Raw genomic sequence first — 25,864 nt, forward strand, 5'->3', positions numbered from 1 at the left:
AGGCCTCCGGGTGGGAGGGAGCCGTCGGCAGGCGGAAGCAGCGGAACGTCGAGAGGCTCGTGGCCCCGCCCACTAAAGCTTCTTGGGCATTCAGCCCCGCCCTCTCCTGCCCTGAGCCCCTAAACCACCTGCAAGTGAGTCCTTCCCTGATGGTGACGCTAGGATTAACTACAGAATGTGGCAGTCAACAGACTTTTTAAAATGTTTTTTAAGGTTTATTTATTTGAAAGAATTACTGAGAGAAAGAGAGGCAGAGAAAAGAGAGAGATTGAGACCTTCTATCCGCGGGTTCATTCCCCAGATGGCCGTTATGGGGGGTAGAGGTGGGGTTGGACCAGACTGACTCTAGGAGCCTGAAACTCCATCGTGGGTGCCAGGGGCCTAAGCACTCTGGGTCCTCCGCTGCTGCTTTCCCCAAAGGCGCAGGCAGGGAGCTGAATGACAAGTGCAGCAACTGGGACATGAGCCGGTCTTCGGATGGTGTGCCAGCATTGTAGGTGGTGGCTTAACAGACCTCAGTGCTGACACCAACAAATATTCTTTCAGAAGTCAGTGGCCTATGTTCCAGTCTGTTTTTCATTTTGATGCCAACAGAAACCTTTCAACAAATGCGGAACTTTCCTCTCAAAACCCTTTCATGGAGGCCTTCTTGCAGGCCCACTGGATTAAACCATTCCCTGAAATGTCAGCATTTCCTATGGGCCATGTTTTCAAGCCCTGCTGCTGCACTTCTGACCCAACGTCCTGCTAATGTGGCTGAAAAGCAGCAGATTGCCCAAATGCTTAGGCCCTGCCACCCACATGGGAGAGCAGGACGGAATTCCTAGCTCCTGGTTTGGGCTTGGCACTGCCCTAACTGTTGCATCTGTTTGTGGAAAGGATGGAAAAGCTGTCTCTTTTTTTTCCCCATTCCTCTTTTTATGTAGCTCTGCCTTTTATATAAATATATCATTTTAAAATCTTTAAGGGCCTGGCATGTTAGCCTAGTGGCTAAAGTCCTCGCCTTGCACATGCCGGGATCCCATATGGGCACCAGTTCCCAGCTGCGCCACTTTCCATCCAGCTCCCTGCTTCTGGCCTGGGAAAGCAGTCGAGGAAGGCCCAAAGCCTTGGGACCCTGCACCTGTGTTGGAGGCCTAGAAGAGACTCCTGGCTCATGGCTTTAGATCAGCTCAGCTCTGGCCATTGAAGCTCCTTAGGGAGTGAACCAGTGGATGCAGGATCTTCTTCTCTGTCTCTCCTCCTCTCTGTATATCTGACTTTCCAATAAAAATAAGTAAATCTTAAAAACAAAAAAAGACGCACTTTGAGTTTGAGCATTCAAAGCTCTAGCTGCATAGCCTTGAGTGAGTTACTTTATAATCCTGGATGTCTTTCCATCTGTAAAATGGGATCAATTGGGGCCAACATTGTGGTGTAGAGGAAGAAGCTTCCACATATGAGGTCCTATATGGATCATGATTGGAGTCTTGGCTGCTTCACTTCCCATCTAGGTCCCTGTTTGTGACCTGGGAAAGCAGTAGAGGATGGCCCAAACCTTTGGGACCCTGTGCCTGCTTAGGAGACCCAGACAAACTTCTTGGCTCCTGGCTTTGGATTGGCTCAGCTCCAGTCATTGCAGCCCCTTGGGTAGTGAACCAGAGGATGGAAGATATTTCTATCTATCATTCTCTCTGTAAATCGCCTTTTCAGTAAAAATTATAAAATGGATCTCTTTTTTAAAGATTTATTTTTATTTTTATTGCAAAGTAAGATACACAGAGAGGAGGAGAGACAGAGAGGAAGATCTTCTATCTGATAATTCACTCCCCAAGTGAGCGCAACGGCCGGTGCTGTGCCAATCCGAAGCCAGGAGCCAGGAACTTCCTCTAGGTCTCCAACACAGGTGCAGGGTCCCAAGGCTTTAGGCCATCTTTGACTGCTTTTCTAGGCCAGAAGCAGGGAATTAGGTGGGAAGTGGAGCCACCGGCATTAGAACCGGCACCCATGTGGGATCCCAGCGCATTCAAGGCAAGGACATCTAGTGCTAGGCCACAACACCGGGCCCAAAATGGATCTTTAAAAAACAAAAAACAAAAAACAAATAACCCAGCATTGGGAGGTGGTAACTGCTGTTAGCCTGGCATCCATAATCCTGGACAATTAGCCTCTGTTGTCTTTCCAGTCACATCTCTTGCTACATTGTCCTATTCCAACATCACTCCTCTAACATACCCAAGTCCATCACGCCTTTGTGCCTGTCCTTCTCCTTAGGAGCCCTTTCATTGATACATGGAAAAAAATTCTAATTTTATAGGGTGGTAAAGTTTTCCTGTGCATTAACGTCTCTCTTTCCAGGCACAGTTCCCACAACCACTGAGATCATGATTCTTTGGGATAATGCCAATCTCAAATAAGTCTTAGTATTGTCAAAAACTTGGTGTTATCTGTTTACTTTTTTTTTTGTTAAGCTTAAAAATGTAATTCTTGGGCCCAGCGAGGTCACCTAGTGGCTGAAATCCTCACCTTGCATTTGCCAGAACCCCATGTGGGTGCCAGTTCCTGTCCCAGCAGCCCTACTTCCCTTCCAGGTCCCTGCTTGTGGCCTGGGAAAGCAGTCGAGGACGGCCCAAAGCCTTGGGATCCTGCACCCACAAGAGAGACCTGGAAGAAATTCCTGTCTCCTGGCTTCAGATCAGCTCAGCTCTGGCTGTTGCGGCCACTTGGGGAGTGAATCAGAATGGCCTAGTGGCTAAATCCTCACCTTACATACACTAGGAATTCATATAGTTGCTGGTTCATGTCCCAGTACCCTATTTCCATCCAGGTCCTTGTTTCTGGGAAAACAGTGGAGGATGGCCCAAAGCCTTGGGATCTTGCACCCATGTGGGAAACCCAGGACGAAGCCCCTGTCTTCTGGCTTCAGATCAGCTTAGCTCCGGCCGTTGTAGCTACTTGGGAAGTCAACCAACAGACAGAAGATCATTCTCTCTACCTTTCCAAAGAAAATAAAAAGAAATATTCAAAAAAGGGGAATTATTCTAAAACTTAAAGAATGCACTCACATGTACTTACGTCGTGTGTATGTGTGGCCCTATTATTGGCACAAGGATTTTCCCTGTTTCCTTAAGTACTTATTTGGTAAGCTCCCTTTTCCGTTTCCTTGGAGTCTCTAAGCTAACAGGTCGTGTCCTGCCCTGCTTCCACGCCCTGCCACGTCACCCCAGTTTGGCTATGCCAGGAATGTTCCTGGGGAAGAGTAGCTGTATGACTCAGAAGGCACCCTAGGGATTACATGGAGGTAGAAGCAGAGACAAAGTTTAGGGGGAAAAAATGGGAGACATTCGCTTCTTAAAATACTTATAATTCTACTTTTGCCTACATCCATTCAAATATTTAGGAGACAGGCTGTGTCAGGCACTATTTTACAAGCTTGAGATATAAAAATGGCTACGATATGATCTTTGCCCTGAAGAGATCAGCTTATGAGGAAGATAAACAGGTAAACAGACTGCCATAATACAAGATTGTATGTATCAAAGTAGTTATTTTATGGTGCACAAGAGATAAACAAGGATTTATAAGAAGCTACAAGAAAACAGGGATTTCTTATTTTAGTGGGGCTGACATCAGATTCACAGATCAGCCCCCAGGGAGAAAAGATCCCTGTTGGATAACCCTTGTCATTCAGGAATTTATTGGTTATTCCCATTGTTGAAATCAGAAATAGGCTTGTCTCTACATTAACTAGTTTCTGTGGTAACTCAGGGAATAACAGCAAGCTCAGTGTCTTTTTAGGAACAAAAATAATTTATTACAAAATTTTGATTTCCTGAAGGCCAGTGAGCCAAATCCTCTGTGTTACACCCTCTGGTTCCTGTTGTTTAGTTGGGTGGGAGGTACAAGAATAAGGCCATCATAAATTACGTCAATATGACACTGCTAAAGAATTACAAATGATAACCCAATCTCTCCTGCAGCTATCTTGATATGCAAAGGAAGCCCAATCAGCCAGCAGGTGGCAGTAGGGAGAGGCTGAGAGCTCTGCGGAGGACTTTCTGCACACACTGGAGGTCCTGGGTTTCCTTTGGTGGGCCTTGACATCTCACTTCCGGATGTCAACAAAACCGAGGATTTTCCCCATTCTCTTCATATTTGTTCATTCCACTTATAATGACTGGGGCATCATATGTGCACAGGAGGAGTGGAAGATAACAAGGGTGAACCAAACCCAGTCCTCACCCTCCAGAAGCCGGCGGTTTATTCAAACAAGCCTTCAGGCTTGCCCACTATGTGCCCAACCTCCAGAGTGGGAGGGCCATGTTTCCGCGTGCTTCCATGCCCTTTGCAGTATACATCGTCGAGTGATAGAGAAGGGCAGCGAAAGCCGTCTAGTTACCTTCCATGGCTCCTTTTGGCTCCTTTAGATCTAGTGATCGAGCTGTTCAATATTTCCTCAGTTCTGTCACTGTGTCCAGCCTTGACTGAGGCAAGCAAAACATCTATTTTCAACGTCCTTTGGAGGAAGACACGGCAGGCGCACACGCTGAAGTCAACAAGGTCGTAAAACGGACAAGGGCAGTTTTTATTGGCATGTGACGTTTTGCGGCATTCGACTTGAAGTTGGCGCTGAGTGTCCGGAGTTCTTCCCGGGGCTGGGAATTCCAGAGGCTCTGTGGCTGCCGGAGTGCAGAGCGCGCATCGCCCAGGTTTCTCGGCGAGCTGACCCGCCGAGCCACCGTAGGGACCGTCGGCCGTCCGGCGCGCGCCCGGCTGCCTCACCTGGGGAGGCGTTAGGACGTGAGGTACTCTTCTCACGTGACCATCACAAGTCTCCCCATTGGCTCTTGCTCCTCTCTGCCGCCCACGGGAGTGGCCCGCGGAGCTGCCCGCGCGCACGCGCACTGCTCGGATTTCCTCGGCCACCTAAGAGCGGAGCGGCGGGGCTGGGCGATAAACAGGCTGAGGCTGGGAAGGAAGGGGAGGGGGCGTTCGTCGTTCCTCCGGCCTCGTTTTCCTTAGACGGAAGGCTTTAGTCGTGACAGGGGGTCCCAGCAGGCAGCTTGAGCCTACTTTTCCCTTGTGAAAGGGGGAAAGCAGCCCCTGCGGAAGGCGGTTAAATTACGTAGGGGGAGCGAGACGGGAGTTCTCCCCCGTGCTAGGCGAATGGTGCGGCCCTGAGCTGGTCCAGGAGTTGGCTCGAAGAGTCTGAGAGGCCCCAGAAGGGGGACTGGAAAGTGGACCTCAGAACGTGGGTTCTGTGAAGAGACGTGGGGAAAATTCGGTTCCGAGGAGAGGAAGAGTCCGGTTCAAAGGGAGCGAGGACGCTGAGGGGGGAGGGGGCTGCCAAGATGGCGACGGCCTCTTGTGGGCCGTCGGCGGTCGGGTGTTCAGCCTTGGATTCCGGGATCCCTTCTGGTACCTCGGTCTCAGGTAAGCCGGGCGGGCCGTGGGCAAGGAGGCTCATGAAGGCTGTGGCGGTGGCAGGAAGAGCGAGACTTGGGAGGGCACCTGTGGTTCGGGTCTGTGCGAGGGATTCCCGGGAAGGGGGAGTAGAAGGCTGGGCTTTCCGAAAAGAGGACCAGTTTCTGAGCGGGCAGGGGCAGTGTAAGGAAAATGGAGGCCTGTGAAGTCGAGAGGAGCTACTTCGTGGGGGAGGCAGGTCCAGGACGAGTTGATGGATAATACATGTCAGAGAGAAGCCCTGAGACTTAAAAGGGATTGGAAAGTTGTCGGGGTCTTTTGGGTTGCTGGGGAGGAGGAGGGGATTGTGGGAGTTACTGGAATTGTATGATTAGAGACCCACCCCCCATCAACACCACTACCACCACCACTGCGTCATTCGTTTGCACTTGGCCCCCGCTTCTAGTTGGACTAAACTGCTTTGGAGAGTGCTCAGCGACGGGAAATAATGAGAAGTTCTGAAGCAAGAAGTTTTGAGAATGTGGGGAATTGTCTCTCAAAGCCCCTCAGAGTAAATGGCGAGGCTGGGATGGAATCTGAAGGTGCAGGAGGAAGGTGATGTTAGAAATCATGTCAAAGCTGGGGGTGTGTGCTCCAGGTACTGCGGGTGGGGGGACTATTGCATAATAGGAAATGGATGGGAAGAATGCTTGGGATGTGTCAGGAAGCTGGAACTTGGGGGAACGGGAGTAGTTAGGAACTAAGGAAGATTGAGGGAGGCCCACAAGGACAGCAACAGATTTTGTGTAGGAGGGAAAATGTGTTTGGGTGGGGGAGTTTCGTGAGTCAGAAACTGTTCTAGAGCTTCCATCCTAGTTGTCCCGCTGTGACTGTTGCCTTTGCGCTGGGAACAGGAGGGGCTGCCAGAGGCTGGGCGCCTTCCTGGAGGTTTTGACATTACCTCAAGGCCTGAGATTGCGTCCTTGCCATTTGGAATTACCTCAGTAGGTGATGATTCCACCTTAAACACTGCAGCTCAAGTGAGAAGAGCTGATAGTCTCGAATAACCTCTTCACAAGCTGTCGTTTTATTTATGTGCTCCTATTTTTAGTTTCTTGAGAGATGATTTTTACCTTTCCTGTGACAGCATTAGAGGGCCGCAGCAACTCACGTTGCCTCCCACACATTACAAGGGAGGGGTGAAAAGTGATAGAATTTGTATGTATGTTAACTTTTGAATTTGTAACCCATTGCCACTGTTTCCAAATCCAGAGAAGAGGGTGGTTGTGTGTGGTCTTCAGGGGAGCTTTGCAGTGCTGAACTCAGGTATTGTTAGAGACCAAGGTCGACCTTTAAAGCAGTGATTCTGTCCCACAGTTTGATTCAGCCTCAGGAAGTACCTGCCCAATTAGGCCAATTTAGGAGTCATAAGAAATTACCTAATGTGTCTTAGTTCTCTTCTGCCTCCCATTTCAGGTATCTTATTAGATGTTACTGTGTATCTTTTTATGTTTTATTCCTGGTCTTAGGGATGGGCAGTTCTGTATTGCTTTAAGCAGATCAAATAGTACATTTCAGTGAATTTATAGCTCCTTGACTGTTAATGGGAAGTCAAGGTGAAGAATGTCCAAGTTAATGTATCTACAAATCACATTGAATTTGTTAGAAATGAATTTAAGGTAAAAAAGAAAAATCCTGGAAAAAATAAGTTTTAAGTGAAAAGTGAATTGCCTGGGACTGGCACTATGGTGCTGACATCCCTTAGATAAGAGTTTGAGTCTCAGCTGTTGCACTTTGAATCCCGCTCCATGCTGCTGTACCTGGGGAGGCAGTAGAAGATGGCCTCTGCTTGGGCCCCTGCACTAGTGTGGGAAACCTGGATAAAGCGCCTGGCCCAGCCATGACCATTCTCTCTGCCTCTTACATGTCTTCTCTCTCTGTGTGTAACTCTGTCTTTCAAATAAATACATCCTTTAAAAAAATAAATTGCCTTAGATTACATTTCTTTAACTTTTGTTTTGTAGACCCTCCTGTGCTTCTTTGACTTCTACTGAAACAACCAAATTAAGCAAAATTCTGAGGATGGCATATAGGCTGAGGTGCCTGTGGCACCAACATCCCATATGGGTGCTTATTCTTTTTGTTGTTGTTGCAAAGTCAAATATACAGAGAAGGAGAGACAGAGAGGAAGATCTTCCCTCTGATGATTCACTCCCCAAGTGACCACAAGCAGGGAGCTGGATAGGAAACGGGGCTGCCGGGATTAGAATCTGCGCCCATATGGGATCCTGATGCGTTCAAGGCAAGGACCTTAGTCACTGGACCGCTGCGCCGGGCCCCAAGCTGCTGATTCTTGTCCTGGCTGCTCTACTTCCAATCCAGCTTCCTGCTTATGTTCTGGGAAAACAGCAAGGGATGGCCCAAGTCCTTGGGTCCCTGCACCCAGGTGGGAGACAGGAGGAGGTTCCTGGCTTGAGATCTGCCCGTTGAGGCCATTTGGGGAGTGAAGATCTCTGACTCTGCTTCTCTCTGTATATTTTCTTGTGTATCTGCATGTTCACTTAGCTTTGAGATTAGTGAATTTTCTATTTTTTTTTTTTTTATTCATAAGGCAGAGAAGGAGGGACAGATCTGTCCACTGCTGGCTCACTGCCTAAGAGCCCACAACAACCAGGGCTTGGCCCTGACCAAACCGGAACCCAGAAGCCACTCTGTCTCCTGTGTGGGTGGTGGCACCTCAAGTACTTGAATCACCATTACTGCCTTGTGCGTTATTAGTAGGAATCTGGATTGGAAGGCCGGTGAGGAGCCAGAACTTGAACCGGGCCCTAAAGGGATACGAGCATCCCAAACAGCGTCTTCATTGCTGCCCCATTTGCATGCCCCAGTACATGTTAATAGATTTTCTTCTTTAAAAGATGTTTTTAGGTATTATAACATGTTTGAGCTAATGCAGGATAGGGTAAGGGCTTTATTTGTGATTGGAGGAAGAGTGTTTTTCTGTTTGGACGGTGGTGACAAGGGAACTAGGAAATTGGCAAGAGTGATAGTTTGATTTCCTTAGCTGTTAAAGAAGGCTAACCTGGGAGCAAGTGCAAGGTGTGGGAGCCAGGTGTATTTGCTAAACTCATCTTAAAACCAGTTTTTGTTCTTAGATGTTTCCCTGAACTCTGCTTCAGTTTTGGTGAAACTCTGAAATCCTAAAGTCATGATTCATTTGTGATGTGGAAAGTGGATGTGAAATGATTGTCAGAGTTCACAACAGCCTGATTGTGTTAGAGAAGCCGTTCATAACATTAGAGTTCAGAAAAGTGGGGTACAGTCACATTAGGAAGAAGTGATTTTGAGGAGTTCCCTGCCTGTGATAAACTCTTATCTAGATACCACTTAAACTATAGCTGGTCTTCTGTACAGTTGACCCGTGAAATACAGAAGGTGCAGCAAGCCCTAATGTCTAAGAGATGTTTAACATCATTTCCAGGGGAGTAGCTGTCATGCTTGAATTTGGATGAGGCAAATATAAATGAAACCAGCTTTTTAAAAATTTTTGAAACCAGCTTTTTTTTTTTTTCTTATTTATTTGAGAGAGTTACCCAGAGAGAAGAAGAGACACAGATCTTCCATCTGCTGGTTTCTCCCCAAATGGCTACAACTGTCAGGGCTGAGCCATACCAAGGCCAGCAGCTTTATTTGGGTCTCTACATGGCATCGGGCCCACACATTTGAGCCATCCTCTGCTTTTCCCAGATCATCAGCTGGGAGCAGGATTGGAAGTCGGGCAGGACAGACACAAGCCATTTCCCATATGGGATGCCCATGTTGCAGAAAGGTTTCACTCACTACCCACATTCCTGGCCCCATATGTATTCATTTTTATAAGAAGATTTGTTTGTTTATGTTATGTGTTTTAAAGGCAGGCAAATGGCTGCAACAGGCATGACAGGGCCAAAGCCAGGAGCCTGAAACTCTTAAGTCTCCTGCCTGGGTAGTAGGGGCCCAGGCAATTAGGCTGTTTTCCTCCGCCTGCACATTAGCAGGGGGCTGGATTGGAAGCACAGCAGTCAGGACCCAAGCTTTGTATTCTGGTATGGGATGCTGACATTGCAAATGTTTTTAACTCACTGCGTCATAATATTGGTACCTGTGTGTTCATTATTATACTTTGTAAATAATGTAGAGACAATGCAGTTTGCTGTGTTGTTTCAGCTGTTTAGTGTATAAAATAAACTTATTTCCTGTTCTCCATTCCTATATTTGAACAGTGGCACTTCTTAATCAGCTTTGGTGAAATGCTGTTAACAGTGCCAAGGTCTGTCAAGCCAGTGTTCGGAGATCTTGTTTCTTTATCTCTGGTTGAACTTCATATGGTCCATCAGAGCATGAAGTTAATCTATTTTATGCCCCTTTAACTAGAAAAGAAGGTGAAGAGTTTCTGTTTTGGAGAGCTGATATGAAGTCAATGGAAGGGTCAGAAAGGCAAGTTATTATGCTAAGGGCTACACTGCTCCTCTGAAATAGGAGCCTTGTGATAAAATCATGTTAGTCCCCCAAGTAAAAACACTTGAAACCTTAGATCGACAGGAATGATAACTCCCTCTCCTTCCGAGTAGGGCGTTTTGAAATGGTCACTACTGGACCTGGCATCATAGCCTAGTGGGTAAAGTCCTCGTCTTGTTCCCGCCGGAAACCCATGGGAGTGCTGGTTCTAATCCTGGTGTCCCTGCTTCCCATCCAGCTCCTTGCTTGTGGTCTGGGAAATCAGTGGAGGACGGCCCAAAGCCTTGGGACCCTGCACCCATGTGGGAGACCCAGAAGAGGCTCCTGGCTTCAAATCAGCTCAGCTTTGGCTATTATGGCCACTTTTGGGGAATGAATCAACAGACAGAAGATCTTTCTTTCTTTGTATCTTCTGTCCTGACTTTCAACAAAAATAAAAATACAATAAAAAAAATCTTTTAAAAAAATGGTCACCATTCACCTTTGTGATGTTCATCAGAAGCAGGTGAGTTGGAGGGAGCTACACAGTGCTTTTCCTGGCTATCTCCTTCCCCGCTTTCCCTCTCCCTGCCAATTGCTGAAGGAAACCCCAGAAAAGACAGGATTGTAATATTTTTGCCTGGCATGTTTGTAGTAGAGTTAGCTTCATTGATTTCATCACAAGTAAATTGTTCTGTGATCTGGAGACTTCAGTAATAGAGGTACTTGTGGGTGTTGTGTCCTCCGCTTTTGTGTTTTTTGCTTATTTTGTGTTAAGATTTTTTTATTTGGGGCCCTGTGTTGTGGCTCAACTAGCTAATCTTCCCTTTTCATCAGTGGGATCCCATGTGGGAACTGGTTCATGTCCCTTGGGACCCTGCACCTACTTGGGAGACCTGGAAGAAGTTCCTGGCTCCTGGCTTCAGATTGGCCAGTTCCTGCCATGCAGAACTTGGAGAGTGAACCAGCAGATGGAAGATCTGTCTCTCCTCTCTGTAAATCCTGCCTTTCTAATAAAAATATATTTTTTTTTATCTGAAAGGTTGAGTGGCAGAGAGAAAGAGAGATCGGTCTTCTGATTCAGTCCCCAGTTGTTCATGATAGCCAAGGCTGGGTTGGACCAAAGCCAGGAGCCAGGACCCCATCATTGTCTCCCACATAGGTGTCTGGAACAAATGCATTTGAGCCATCACCCAGGCTGGGTTGGAAATGAAGAGTAACCAGACTGCAGCTGTGACCCTTGAGATAGTGTGTGGACCTCCATGCAGTCTGTTTTCTTTGTGTATAGTATAAACTACTTGTAAGCTGATCTGTTTTTGTTTTGCTTTTAGGATTTGTTTATTTATTTGAAAGGTAGAATTAAAGGGCTGGTTGACTCCTCAGATATCCTCAGTGGCCAGGGCTGGGCCAGGCCAAAGCCAGGAGTTACTTCTGGATCTCCCACATGGGTGACAGGGGCCATCTTCCACCACTGTCCCAGGCCATTAGCAGAGAGCTGGATCAGAGGTAGAACAGCCAGGGACATGAGCTGGTACCCAAATGGGTGGCTTTACCTGCCATGCCCCAATGTTAGTCCCATTCTTCCCTTCATCTCTTCTACTATAATGAAAAACAAAGCAGTTTAGATCATCTCATTGTAGTGAGAAACTGAAATTTGCAAGCAAAATGGTGGGCTTTACATTTGTCCTGATCAGAATATTACCAGATACCATTTTGTTTGATATTTTATTGTAAGTAAGGAGAGAGCTTTCTGTTTTCTCTCTCCACAGGGGGGTTTTAACCCCCCTTCCTTTCATTTTCTTGATAGGGCTGTAACAGCCAGAGCTGAGCTGATCCAAACCCAGGATTCAGGGGTGGATCTCCCACGTGGTGCAGAGCATCCTCGACTGCTTCCCCAGGCCATAAGCAGGAAACTGGATGGAAAATGGGGCTGCCAGGATTAGAGCTGGCGCCCATATGGGATCCCGGTGCGTTCAAGGCGAGGACTTTAGCCACTAGGCCACCATGCTGGGCCTTGTCATTATTTTTTATTAGTTACTCTTGTTGCTTCCTAAGTCCGGAGTCATTTATAAAGAACTAGTCATTAGCTAAATCCTTGCCTTGCAAGCGCCAGGATCCCATATAGGCACCGTTTCGTATTCCAGCTGCTCCATTTCCCATCCAGGACCCTGCCACCCACGTGGGAGACATGGAAGAAGCTACAGGCTCCTGGCTTTAGATCGGTTCATCTCTGGCCATATACAGAGAGAGGAGGAGAGAGAGAGAGAGAGGAAGATCTTAAGTCCGATGGTTCACTCCCCAAGCTGCTGCAACGGCTTGTGCTGAGCCAATCTGAAGCCAAGACCCAGGAGCTCTTCTGGGTCTTTCACACAGGAGCAGGGTCCCAAAGTTTTGGACCATCCTTGACTGCTTTCCCAGGCCACAAGCGGGTAGCTGGATGGGAAGCGGGGCCTCCTGGACTAGAACCAGCACCCACATGGCATCCCAGCGCGCTCAAGGTGAGGACTTTAGCCACTATGGTATCGTGCCAGACCCAATTTTGGAATATTCTTGCTTGAGGTAAAGATGGCAACAAGATCATTATTTACTTATTTGAAAGGCAAAATCACAGAGTAAGAGAAAGGAGTCAAAGGAGATCTTCCTTTTCCCCTCCGTGAATAGCCGGCAGCATGGTCAGGTCTCCTATGCAGGTGACAAGGGCCAAAGCCCTTGAGCAATCCTCTGTTGCTGTCCCAGGTACGTTAATTAGGGAACAGCCAGGTCTCAAAGTGGTGCCCATATGAGATGCTGGCATCATAGGGAGTAGCCTAACCCACTATGTTACAGGTTTCCTCCCTACCCCCAAATAGCCAGGACTGGGATTTGAACCAGTATAAATATGTGTTGCAGGCATCACAAGCAACAACTTAATAACACTTACCCCTAAATTCATGTCTCCTGTAAGTTTTTTTTTTTTTTAAAGAGACATTTATGTATTTTAATTTGAAAGGTAAGTTTACAGAGGGGAGAGACAGAAAGGTTTTTCATTTACTGGTTCACTCTCCTAAGGGGCCTGATAGCCAGAGCTCAGCTGATCGAAGCTGGGAGTCTGGGTCTCGCACATGCATGCAGGGGTTCAAGGACTTAGGTAATGCTCCACTGCCTTCCCAAGCCGTAAGCAGGAAGTTGGGTGCTACAGGGTAGATCAGCCTGTTGAGCCAGGGCCCCGGCCCCTCCTATAAGCTTTTAATTCTTTGACTGTTTTCTGTTTAAAATAGACTTCCTTTAAATCTCAGCTTCTCTATCATTCTTAACTCTTGTCTCCAATCATTTTCTTCATCTTGTGAAATTCCAGTTTGTTTATTTGTAATGAGTACATACAGTATGTGTTCATTTATAATCATTTGATTCTTGGAGCAGCTCTCTGTGGTGATTTAAGGATCCCTTAAGGAATTTAACATATCTATTTGCCTTGTATCCTTTTTTCCTTTTTTTTTTGTTTGTATTTAACAGAGCAATATAGTATGAACCTAGAATAAGCACTAGTCCAAAGGATTGATGAAGTTGACAGAGTATGGCTCGCAGAGCTTGGCTGAGGAGGGTTGAGCAGGGAAGACTGGGTGAGAGAATGAGAAAACAGGGTTTGTTTTCATTTTGTTTATAGGGTGGTTAGGTGTGTTACTTTTTCTATGTTGTTGTTGTTTTTTAGTATACAGTTGTCTCAAAGTGCATTTGTTGAGGCCATTAATGCTTATTATGATATCATTAAAGCTGGGGTTTCTGTGCTGAAATATGCCTGTCCTGATCCAGGAAAATCTGTTCGTTGTTTTTTTCAAGATATGCAGAGCCAGATATGGAAATAGAGTTGGGAGGTGGCCATCTGCCAAAAATCTCGAATACCTCTTGGCCATGAGTGGTTTATACAGGAGACTCAAGTCTTTTAAGGAAGGACTTGAGGTGTTTTTTTTTTTTTCCTTAATAATTCCAACCAATGTTTTGTTGCCAAGTGACGTATACTTGTAGCCTGTGAAACGTAAAATTTACCTTTGTAGAACTATAAAAAGACAGAGATAGATTACAGAACTATCTAATTACTGTAATTGTTTCATTTTCCAAATTAGAAAACCAATGTTCAGAGATACTAGCTGTAAAGGTGCTGCATGCAGACTGTGTGCTATGAAAGTAAATATTGATAACAGCACAAAACACAAAATGCCAAGGCGAAATGGCCTGTGCCAGTAGGGAATGCAGCACCCAACCAGCACACATCCCACTGGTTTAGGTGAGGGACTAGTGTGTGATGGGCAGAACTGGGGAGAGCTGCAGTACTCATTGGTTCCAATGGAGGTCGGGGCTCAGAATAGATCCAACCCAGGGGTTGCAACCACCAGCTGTTCGGAGTGATGGACTGTGGTGGGCACTGCACTTACTAGTAGTACATGTAGGAGCCTGGACTGGGAACGCCTGAAAGTTTCTTTGGGGATTCCCCTGAACAAAATGGAGGAATTAAAACATTAACCAAGAAAAGATGGAAGATGGAGTAGATCAGTCAACCACCTCAGCTATATGCTTGCAGCGGAAAACTGGACAAGGGGAAACTCTAAGATAGACTGTGTTTATCAGTGGACTCTGCACCAGTCTCATCGTACCTGGACTGTTGCTGATGATATGTTGGAGCTTCTAATTGATCAAGGTGATGCTCTGCTGGCTCTGCCTTCAAACCTGAGAGGGCCTCCCTAAGAGGCCGTTGAACTTGACTGGACAGTGGGACGCTGGACTCTGTATGGTGTGAGCTTGTAATTAGGGAATCCCAAAGGAACCTGAGCTGTGGTTACGCATCAAGGTGAAGGAATTCACCATGGGGGAAGGGTTTGGGGTGAAGAGAGGAGAATCCCAGTACCTATGAAATTCTGTCATGTAATACAATGTAATTAATGAATAATAAAAAAAAGAAAGTAAATATTGATAAATCTGCTGAGTCCTTGCTCTGTTGCTTTTAGTTACCCTGAACTGAGATGAGGACTAAAAGACCAAACTATTTTTGAACATTTGCTTCTAGGAGCGTTTTTCCCTTTCTGAGTTTCCCTGGAACATCCTTGGAAAAAAAAGAAAGTTGCCATGAGTTAGCTTTTCCCTGAGGTGTGGCTTGGTTTTTGTAATCGACTTGGTTCAGTATTGTGGTGATGGTACAGTTTTTTTTAAGCACTGTTGCTTAGAGCAGTGTACTCAGTAATATTTTTCAGGAGGCAGGCTGACATTTCACATACATTTCTGAGTATTTTCATTTGGAGAACATATTGTACCTCCCCCCTGCAAGGGTGTACGTAGGAAAACATTCAGTAGTCTCAGTTTACTATGACCCCAGAGATTGCTTCTGATCCTAGCTACAACTGGGTTGGTTTAGGTTTTATTTTTAGTGTGTGTGTGTGGGGTGTTTTTTGGCATTTTTGTTTTGTTTTTCTTTTGAACAGCTCAGAGTTAGCATTTTGCTTTCAAAAAGCATAGTTTCTTTTTTTTTTTTTTTTTTTAAGATTTACTCATTTTTATTGAACAGTTTAGATTTATGGAGAGAAAAGGAGATACAAATCTTCCATCTGCTGGTTTACTCCCCAAGTGGCTGCAATGGCTAGAGCTAAGCTGATCTGAAGCCAGAGGAGCCAGGAGCCTCCTCTGGGTCTCCTGTGTGGTTTCAGGATCCCAGGGCTTTGGCTGGTCCCCTACTGCCTTCCCAGGCAGCAAGCAGGAAGCTAGAAGGGAAGTAGAGCAGCCGGGATATGAACCGGCGACCATTTGGGATTCTGGAGAATGCAGTGTGAGGACTTTAGCCACTAGGCTACCACGCTGGGTCCTCTGTTGGTGCTCTCAATGGAGGAATTATTGACATGTCTCTGTAGATCATTGGTGAGTCTTTGAATTGATCCCTGGGATATCTTCTCTATGACCTGTGGAGGTAAAACTCTATTGTCTGGGGAATGTGCATGTGACCTGCCTCTGGTGTTGTCAGATGACATGTGTATTTCAAACACTGCAATCAGTCACACACTGCACCTTAGGTTCTCATCTGGTAGATGATGTCACCTCCTCCCTGACGGAAATGGTTCTGCTCTGGAAAGCTTGGAGAGAGGCTGTGCTGTGAAGGCCAACTGTGTGTTGTTTTATATGCTGCAGGGAAAAACAAGTCACTTCAGAGCTGTTCACCATCGGAAAATATCTTGGTGTAAGTTATCTCCTTTCAAGGCCAGCTCATCCCTCCCTCAAGTTTGCCTTCTTCATACTTCGTAGAGTTATGCTGATGGTTTGTCTCTTCACATTCTCTCCTTGCTTTTGATAATAAATTTGAGTGTCCAGTGGTTTAGTAACAGCAAGCAAATTTGTGCAGAATCACAGTGGTGTGTTGCCTAGTGTCCAGAAACCAGCCCTTTTAAGTACCCTTTTCACCATTAGCAATTTTGAGTGGGGCCAAGGACTAAAATGAAATGCTTTCCATGACAGAATTACTCAGAAAAGTTTTCTGTGGCACCGTATGATGATTCAGCTCTATAATTTAGCAAGAATTGATAGGGTGTTTCCACTTGGACATTTTACTTAGCTGGTTCTGAAATTATTTTAGAACTATTATAGATTTCCCAGCTTATTTTCATAATTCAAAGCTAGAGTTTTTAAAAAATATTCTTGAAGTCTTGGCATCCAAAAATGCTATGAATTAGGTATCCCTGTTTATAAGAGACCGTTGATATTTAGAGGGACATTGTTGCCTCTTGCAAAGTGAAGCTCTTGTATGTGAACCTCACATCACAGGTTTATTTTCAGTTACATGGCATCTCAAAGTAATATGTAATTGCAGAAGTGTGTGAGTGGATAGGAACCTGCTTGGTTAAGGTTAGAATTGTCAGTGACGTTCTAGGCTGTTTTTCAGCTTTGTAGCATTGTAATGTGACTATATGAGCCTGAGTTAATGTGTTTGGGGAAGGTGGTGGTTTATGTGTGGGACTGTTACAGTGGCTTACTGGGAAAAATGGGCTATACAGCAACAAATGAGAATAAAGTCACTTTCATGTATCCTTTCTCTTTATGCATTAAAATACTTGTTACGGAAGTATTATATAGTAAAAGGAGAATAGACTGAAGTTACAAATTTAACCTAATCTGGAGATGGTTGTATTTGGCATTTTCATCTATATATAATGATTGGGCTTTTTTCTTTTGTGTATAAGTACATGTGAACTTGTAGGTGTCACTTTGCTCTTTACATTTTAAAGTTTATTATGACATTCTTCCTAGTCATAAATATACATAAAATAATGGATATAGTATTCTTTATTATAACTACACCGTGACTGAATATAAAGTCTCTTTTTCTTTTTTTTTTTTTTTTAAAGATTTATTCATTTTATTACAGCCAGATATACACAGAGGAGGAGAGACAGAGAGGAAGATCTTCCGTCCGATGATTCACTCCCCAAGTGAGCCGCAACGGGCCGGTGCGCGCCAATCCAAAGCCGGGAACCTGGAACCTCTTCCAGGTCTCCCACCGCAGGTGCAGTGTCCCAATGCATTGGGCCGTCCTCTACTGCTTTCCCAGGCCACAGGCAGGGAGCTGGATGGGAAGTGGAGCTGCCGGGATTAGAACCAGCGCCCATATGGGACCCCGGGGCTTTCAAGGCGAGGACTTTAGCCGCTAGACCACGCCGCCGGGCCCTAAAGTCTCTTTTTCATTAGGTTTCTTCTAGGTTGTTGTTGTTGTTTTTTTTTTTTTTTTTTTTGCTCTTGTGGTTTTTGGGGGTTCTTCTAGTTTTAATATCTGCATTAATAATTGTGTGATACTGCAATGAACAATTTTGCTAATCTGAACAGTGAAATGATTTGCAGTGTAAATGTTGTGACCACTCAGTTTTTGTGGAGGATTTCCATCTCATTTTTTGGACTTTACCTAGAAAATTTTATTTTACATTATAGCTCTTGGAATCAAAGTTCTACCTGAGACTGTATGCTTATTTCCTGCTATAGCAAGTAGAACTCCGAAGCAAGTGATAACTATCTGTTTTTCCTCATTAGGTTTCAACTTTCTGTGCTGTGGGGTCAACCGTGAGAGAGGTAGATCTGATGCCTATCTGTGCTGAAGAAGCATGAGCTCCTGCAGTAACTGGCCCTCCTCCTCCCTGTAACAGTTGCATACTTTTGTAGTGGCAGTGCTGATGTCTTGGCAAATATTATTTAACCATAGCATAGCATCCATATCCTTTTCCCTCTCCAAAAAATATGCTATCTATCTTAATAATATTGAAGTATCTTTTCTCACAGTATGAATCAGTTTTGTCTCCTTTAAAATTTCCCTATGACTTGAGTTTCAGTAAGCTAGTCTTTTTTTTTTTTCAAGGATTTTTTTTTTTAATCTGTTATTGGAAAGGCAAATTTACAGAGAGAAGGAGAGACAAAAAAAGATCTTCCATCTACTGGTTCACTCCCCAAATACCTGCAACAACGGGAGGTGAGCCAATCCCGAGCCAGGATCCAGGAGCCAGGAACCTTTTCCGGGTCTCCCACACAGGTTTTAGGCCGTCCTCGACTGCTTTCTCAGGCCACAAGCGGGGACCTGGATGGGAAGTGGAGCAGCAGAGACTTAACCGGTGCCTATGGGATCCCAGTGCATGCAAGGAAAGTATTTAGCCACTGGGCCATTGAGCCAGGCACCAGTAGGCTAGTCTTAGTTCTTCCTTTTCTCTTTTTGTTATTACAATTATTTTTCCTACACTCCCCCACCCAGCTTTTTTTTTTTTTTTGAGGGCGAAAGATTTGTGTATTTGGAAGTCAATTACAGAGAGAAACAGAAAATGAGATCTTCCATCTGTTGGTTCACTCCCAGATGGCAACAATAGCCAAGGGTGGGCCAGGCCAAAGCCAGGAGCTTTTTCTAGGTCTCCCACATATGTGTATGGGCACAAGAAATTTGGGCCATCTTTCATTGCTTTCCCAGGCACGTGAGCAGACAGGTGCATAGTGTAGCAGCCAGCACCCATATAGGATGCTGATATGGCTGGTGGCAGCTAATCCCACTAGGCCACAGTGCTGGTCCCTTCCATGACCCTTCCCACCCTGTAGATGATATTTTGTAATTCACGACAGTTGCTTTTATTTATAGAGAATTTGCCATATGTTAAGTCTTATATGACTTAATTCAGATAATCCTATAATGGTGAATGTTACTTCCACATTTTATGGATAAGGTAGCCAAGGCTCAGAAAGTTTTAACCACCCTTGCCAATGTTACATCTGGTGGTTAGTTAGTAAATGTTGCATCTGGTGGTCAAATCTGGGTATTCTGATTGCAGAGCCCACGTTCCAGCCCACTGTGCTGTTTCTGCTTCTCTTGCTAATCTGAAAGCCTGTATGTGAACTAACTTGACTTTAAACTAGAGTAAATATTTGTTGCTGAGTGGGTACTGTCTGAACCAGAAGTCCTTGGTGAAGGAGAAAATAGTACAGAAGGGAATTTTCCTAGCCCGCGCTAAAAAAAAAAAAAAATCTGTTGAGTAATGTGGAATTTTTGATCATTCTTTTAGAAAATATTTTAGACATTTAATGTAAACTTTGCCAGTCACCGACAGTGCTTTTGTTTTTAATTAAAGCAAATTATAGTCCCCTATACATGAAAAAGAAAACTCTAGACCTGAGATAAATGGAGGATTTCCCCCAGTATTGTCTTGGTACAAAGACTGGAAGGTATTTTCTGCTACCAGTTAGGATTTTAAGGTCAGACTCCAAGTATGAGACTGAAAAGACAGTTTCTGCCTCTCTGACTACTGGCGTTTCTGGGTTCATAACAAAGACAGTTTCATTGAAAGAAGAGAGGCACCTTCTACCAGGGACATTGATGACTGTTGCTACATGAGAGAATGTTGTTGTTTTATTGCTCATTTCATTAAGAGGAACTGAAGGTAGAAGGCTGCATTCTTAATCCTTTATTTATGAAAATTTGTCTGTGAAAACTCTTTCCTTTCCCAGGGGAAGAAAATAAGTTTACAACATTGTGGCTGGCTTGGAGCCTCTTGTCTCTGTGTCGCTCTAGGTGGTCAGAAAATTTTGAAAACAGTAGATGATTTAGAAAGAAGTTTAACTAGAAATTAGGAATGCAGCTTCCAATTTTGGTTCTGTCAGTGTCTGCTTTGTGATGTTTGACGGCCTTTAACCTCTTTGTTCTTCTGTGTTCCTGTTTATTAAAAAAAGAAGCATTGCACTAAAAAATTTCAGGCTTTTTGTGAATTATTTTTCTAATATAAGTGATGATTGATTAGTTAGAGATTTATTTTTATTGAAAAGGCTGGCCACTGCCTTCCCAGGAGCATTAGCACATAAGAAGTGAAGTAGCTGGGACTTGACAGTTGATCATATATGCAGATGCTACATGTGCCTTAGGTGGTGGCTTAGCCCGTTATGCCACAGTGCCACCCCTTCTGTATTCTGATTTTATTCATAAACATTAAATCTCATTCTTCTTAAAAAAAATGTGGCTGATGTTGCCTTGCTGAGTTGGTGATAAGGGATTCTGAAAAATCGGTTTTTTTTTTGTTTTGTTTTTTGTTTTTTTGTTTTGTTTTTTCTTTTCCTCTCAACAGAGAGCACACTGATTTCCTAATTGGGAGTAACTGATTATGTAGCTAGGTATGTGCACATGCATCTGGTTATGCTGGGCAGGGCAGCAGGGGGTTTTGGGAAGAGCCAGGTACTTTGAATTGCGTTCTGCGATTTAATGTTGCAAGGTGATTGATCGTTGAACCTGCTGGGGACCCAGTTTTGCCCTTGCATTTGAAATCACACATAGCATTTGTCTAGCACTGTATATAGAAGAGTTCAAAAAGCACTTTGATTTAGCTTATTTAATTTAACCATTACATAAACCTTCTAGAATAGGTTATTTTTAGGGACAAGCCTTATTTGAATTGAATAGCAAAGCAACACAGAAGTGAGAGACAGATATCTTCCATCCACTGACTCAATCCCCAAAGGACTACAGAAGCTAGGTCTGGGCTCGAGCTAGGAGCCAGGAATGCCATCTTGATCTTCCACAAGGGTAGCAGTGGCCCAGGTACTAGGGCTGTCGTCCTCAGCCTTCCCACATTAACAGGAAGCTGGGTTGGAAGCAGAGTATCCCGAACTGAAACCAACACTCCAGTATGGGACATAAGTGTTGCCAGCAGTAGCGTAACTCTGCCACAGTGCCGGCCCCAACTTTAATTGGTACCCTCAGCTGGGCAGCATGAGTGGCTTCCTGTGAGGTGCTTGATTCTGTCTGGGCTGTGGTCCACATCCAAGCTCTCTTGGCACAGGAGTGTGTCCAGTGACCCCAGACATCCAATGGGAGGAGCTCAGGTTCCAGGATCTGTGTGCCTTGTTGTGATAAAGGGGGTAAGTCAGTACATTGACTTAGCTAGAAGGTTGTAAGATACAAGAAGTTTGACTTTGTCAGTTATACTTAAAATTCTGCAGTAAGCCATCAGAACTTTTAACAAAAAGTCAGTTTCGGTTTATTGCTCCTTGAAAGCTTTAGTCCTAATTTATTTAGCTAAAAATGTTCTGTCGAATATAAATCTTCCTGGAAAGCGTGTTAGATCATTGAACTCTGCTGGAGAGGAATAACAGTAAGAATTAATCTGCTTTTCTGATCTTGGTCCATTTTATGCAGCATATATTCCTAATAGCTAGTTGACATTTTTCTTGTCTCCATTTTTGGGAAAAGGAATGAAAACCATCTGTTAATTTTTTTTTTCCCACTGTGACATATTAGTAGAGAGGAAACTTGGCTGCTCTGTTTATTGGTGCCATAAATGCCTAGTGTGTAGCCTGCCTTTTTTATTTTGAAAGATTTATTTTTTTTAAAGATTTATTCATTTTATTACAGCCAGATATACACAGAGGAGGAGAGACAGAGGGGAAGATCTTCCGTCCGATGATTCACTCCCCAAGTGAGCTGCAACGGGCCGATGCGCGCCGATCCGAAGCCGGGAACCTGGAACCTCCTCCGGGTCTCCCACGCGGGTGCAGGGTCCCAATGCATTGGGCCGTCCTCAACTGCTTTCCCAGGCCACAAGCAGGGAGCTGGATGGGAAGTGAAGCTGCCGGGATTAGAACCAGCGCCCATATGGGATCCCGGGGCTTTCAAGGCGAGGACTTTAGCCACTAGGCCACGCCGCTGGGCCCGAAAGATTTATTTTTATTACAAAGTCAGATATGCAGAGAGGAGGAGAGACAGAAAAGAAGATCTTCTGTTCAATGGTTCACTCCCCAAGGGTCCCCAAGGGACCACGATGGCCAGTAGTGAGCCGATCTGAAGCCAGGAACCTAGAGCTTCTTCCAGTTCTCCCACACGTGTGCAGGGTCCCAAGGCTTTGGGCCGTCCTTGACTGCTTTCCCAGGCCACAAGCAGGGAGCTGGATGGGAAGCAGGGCTGGTGGGATTAGAACCAGCACCGATATGGGATCCTGGTGCAGGTGAGGATTTTAGCTGTAAGGCTGCCACGCTGGGCACTTTTTTTTTTTAAGATTTATTCATTTTTATTGGAAAGGCAGATGTACAGAGAGGAGGAGAGACAGAGAGGAAGATCTTCCGTCCGATGATTCACTAACCATGTGACTGCAACTGCTGATCTGAAGCCAGGAACTTCTTTCCGGGTTTCCAACGCGGGTGTAGGGTCCCAAGGCCCTGGGCCATCCTTGACTGCCTTCCCAGGCCACAAGCAGGGAGCTGGATGGGAAGCGGAGCCGCTGGGGCCCATAGGGGATCCCATAACTGGCGCCCATATGGGATCCCAGCGTGCATTCAAGGAGAGGACCTTAACTGCTATGTCATTGCCTCGGGCCCCCTTTCATTTCTTAAGATTTATTAATTTTACTTGAAAGAGTTATGGAGAGACAGAAATTTCCCATCTAGTGGTTCACTCCTAAATAGCCACAGTGGCCAGAGCTGGGCTGATCTGAAGCTTCTGGGTCTCCCACGTGGGTACAGGGACCCAAGGCCGTGGGCCATCCTCTTCTGCTCTCCCAGGCCATTAGTAGGGAGCTCTATCAGAAGTATGCAGCGGGGACATGGATTGGTACACATGAAATGCTGGTGCTGCAGGCAGATTAGCCTTTCATTTTACTTAAAATACAGAGATAAAACTGGGGAAACAGATCTTCCATCTGCTGGTTCACTCTCTAAACTGCTGCAGTGGGGCCTGGCAGTGTGGTCTAGTGGCTAAGGTTCTTGCCTTGAACGCACTGGGATCCCATATGGGCGCCGGTTCTAATCCCGGCAGCTCCACTTCCTCTCTATCTATCCTCCTCTCTGTATATCTGACTTTGCAATAAAAAATAAAATAAATCTTTAAAAAAAAAAAATAAACTGTTGCAGTGGCCACAGGTAGGCCAGGCCAAAGCCAGAATCCTAGAATCCATCCAGGTCTTGCATTTTAGTGGCAGGGACTCAAGTGCTTGGGCTGTTATATGTTGCCATTCATGGGCACATTGGTAGGAAGCTGGATCAGAAATAGAGTAGTTAGGCACTTTGAGATGGACGCAGAATCCCAGGTGACAGTTAGTTGCTGTGCTAGATAACTAGCCTTGGATTTCTTTTTTTTTTTATGGCGAATCTTTATTTCCTTTGAATAATCTGTATAACCAGATTGAAGTGATATCCCAGTCATCTTTTTGAAGATAAAGACCAGTGCTCTCCAATGTGGGAAGCAGGGCAGGGAACGGTCTCTTTTCCTGAGTTGATCATGTGTCTCCAGGGTGGTCATAAATAGATTACAGGGTGACAAACCCCTGAGAGTTCATTTAACCTTTAGGTAGATTTTTTGTAGATGTGGTCTGTCTGTGTGCCTTCCTTCCTTTTTCAGATTTTATTTTTTTGAAAGAGTTAGAGAGGGGGTACATGGAGGGGAGGCAGATCTTCATGCACTGGTTAATTCTCTAAATGGTCACTTAGAGCTTTGGCTTGGCCAGGTGGACCTGGAGTCTGGAGCTTCCTCTGGCCTTCCCATGTGAGTGCAGGAGCCCAAGCACTTGAGCCATCTTCTGTGCTGCTTTTCTAGGAACATTATTAACAGATGGAATTGGAAGTGGAGTATCCAGGATACAAACTGGAACTCATAGAGTGCTGATGCCCCAGTCAGTAGCTTTCTCTGCTATGCAACAGCACCGGTCCCAACACATGTGGTCGCTTTGTAAATATGTGTGTTCTGGAAGCTTTTAGTAAGTTCAAGTAAAGAAAATGTCATCAGTAATACCTGTGAGAGTTTTAAGATTTGTTAATTTTAAAGATTTATTTTGATCAGAAAGTCAGATTTACAGAGAGGAGAAACAGAAAGGTCTTCCATCTACTGGTTCATTCCCCAAGTGGCTGCAGTGGACAGAGCTGAGCTGATCTGAAACCAGGAACAAGGAGCTTCTTCCAGGTCTCCCACATGGGTGCAGGATCCGAAGGCTTTGCCCGTCCTTGCCTGCTTTTCTAGACCACAAGCAGAGAACTGGATGGGAAGCAGGGCCAGAGGGATTTGAACCGGCGCCCATATGGGATCCTGGCACATTTAAGATGTGGACTTTAACTACTAGGTTATTGCGCCGGGCCCAATACCTGTGAGATTTAACCACAAACTTGTATAATTACAGTGAATAAATTCCTGTTGAATTTATAGCACAAATTAAATAAGGATGTGGTAGTGCAGAGTTGATTTCTGCCTATACAGAATGCTTTTTCATAATTTTGATATTGTTTTCTCATACTTAGCCTTTTTTTTTTTTTAAGATTAATTAGTTTTTTTTTTTTTTTAAGATTTATTCATTTTATTACAGCCAGATATACACAGAGGAGGAGAGACAGAGAGGAAGATCTTCCGTCCGATGATTCACTCCCCAAGTGAGCTGCAACGGGCCGATGCGCGCCGATCCAAAGCCGGGAACCTGGAACCTCTTCCAGGTCTCCCACGCGGGTGCAGTGTCCCAATGCATTGGGCCGTCCTTGACTGCTTTCCCAGGCCACAAGCAGGGAGCTGGATGGGAAGTGAAGCTGCCGGGATTAGAACCGGCGCCCATATGGGATCCCGGGGCTTTCAAGGCGAGGACTTTAGCCACTAGGCCACGCCGCCGGGCCCAAGATTAATTAGTTTTTATTGCAAAGTCAGATATACGGAGAGGAGGAAAGACAGAGAAAGATCTTCTGTCCGATGATTCACTTGCCAAGTGAGCGCAATGGCCAGTTCTGTGCCGATCTAAAGCCAAGAGCCAGGAGCTCTTCTGGTTCTCCCACACAGGTGCAGGGTCCCAAGGCTTTGGGCCATCCCCAACTGGTTTCCCAGGCCATAAGTGGGGAGCTGGATGGGAAGCGGGGCCGCTGGGATTAGAACCGGCACCCATATGGGATCCTGGCGCTTTCAAGGCAAGGACTTTAGCCTCTATGCCATCAAACCAGGCCCACCCTTTTTGTTTTTATACATCACCTCCTTTCCTTTTTGAAATAACATAGTGGGCCCGGTGCCATAGCGTAGTAGTTAAATCCTCAACTTGCACACATCAGGATCCCATATGTGCGACGGTTCTAATCCCGGCGGCCCTGCTTCCCATCCAAGTCCTTGCTTATGACCTGAGAAAGCAGTTGAGGATGGCCCAAAGCCTTGGACCCTGCACCCATTTGGGAGACCTGGAAGAGCTGCTGGCTTCTGTCTTCAGATTGGCTCAGCTGCAGCCGTTGCGGTCACTTGGGGAGTGAACCGCCTTTCAATAAAAATAAATCTTAAAGGAAAAAAAAAGAAATAACATAGTAATGGATGCATTGTAGATATGCTATAGAGTTTATTATTCTTCTAACCTGTTTCTAAAAGTATTTATTTATTTTATTGGAAAGTCAGCCATACAGAGAGGAGGAGAGACAGAGAGGAACTTCTTTTGTCTGTTGATTCACTCTCCAAGTGGTCTCTATGACTGGCGCTGTGCCAGTCCGAAACTAGGAGCCAGGAACTTCTTCCAGGTCTCCCACGAAGGTGCGGGATCCCAAG

General features: G+C 45.3%; 1 protein-coding gene across 3 annotated transcripts in view; it reads left to right on the forward strand.

Moving 5' to 3' along the window:
* The first annotated feature begins 4,607 nt into the window (after positions 1-4,607).
* Positions 4,608-25,864, forward strand: part of PIP5K1A (phosphatidylinositol-4-phosphate 5-kinase type 1 alpha) — a 47,280-nt gene continuing 26,023 nt past the window's right edge. For all 3 annotated transcript variants that reach the window (XM_058660245.1, XM_058660243.1, XM_058660244.1), the window contains exon 1: positions 4,608-5,412. In XM_058660245.1, the coding sequence (XP_058516228.1) occupies positions 5,331-5,412 (82 nt within the window). In that variant the 5' untranslated portion in view covers positions 4,608-5,330. The remainder of the gene's footprint in view (positions 5,413-25,864) is intronic.

Source organism: Ochotona princeps, chromosome 2 (genome assembly GCF_030435755.1).
Source record: "Ochotona princeps isolate mOchPri1 chromosome 2, mOchPri1.hap1, whole genome shotgun sequence".
In the NCBI taxonomy this organism is placed as follows: domain Eukaryota; kingdom Metazoa; phylum Chordata; class Mammalia; order Lagomorpha; family Ochotonidae; genus Ochotona; species Ochotona princeps.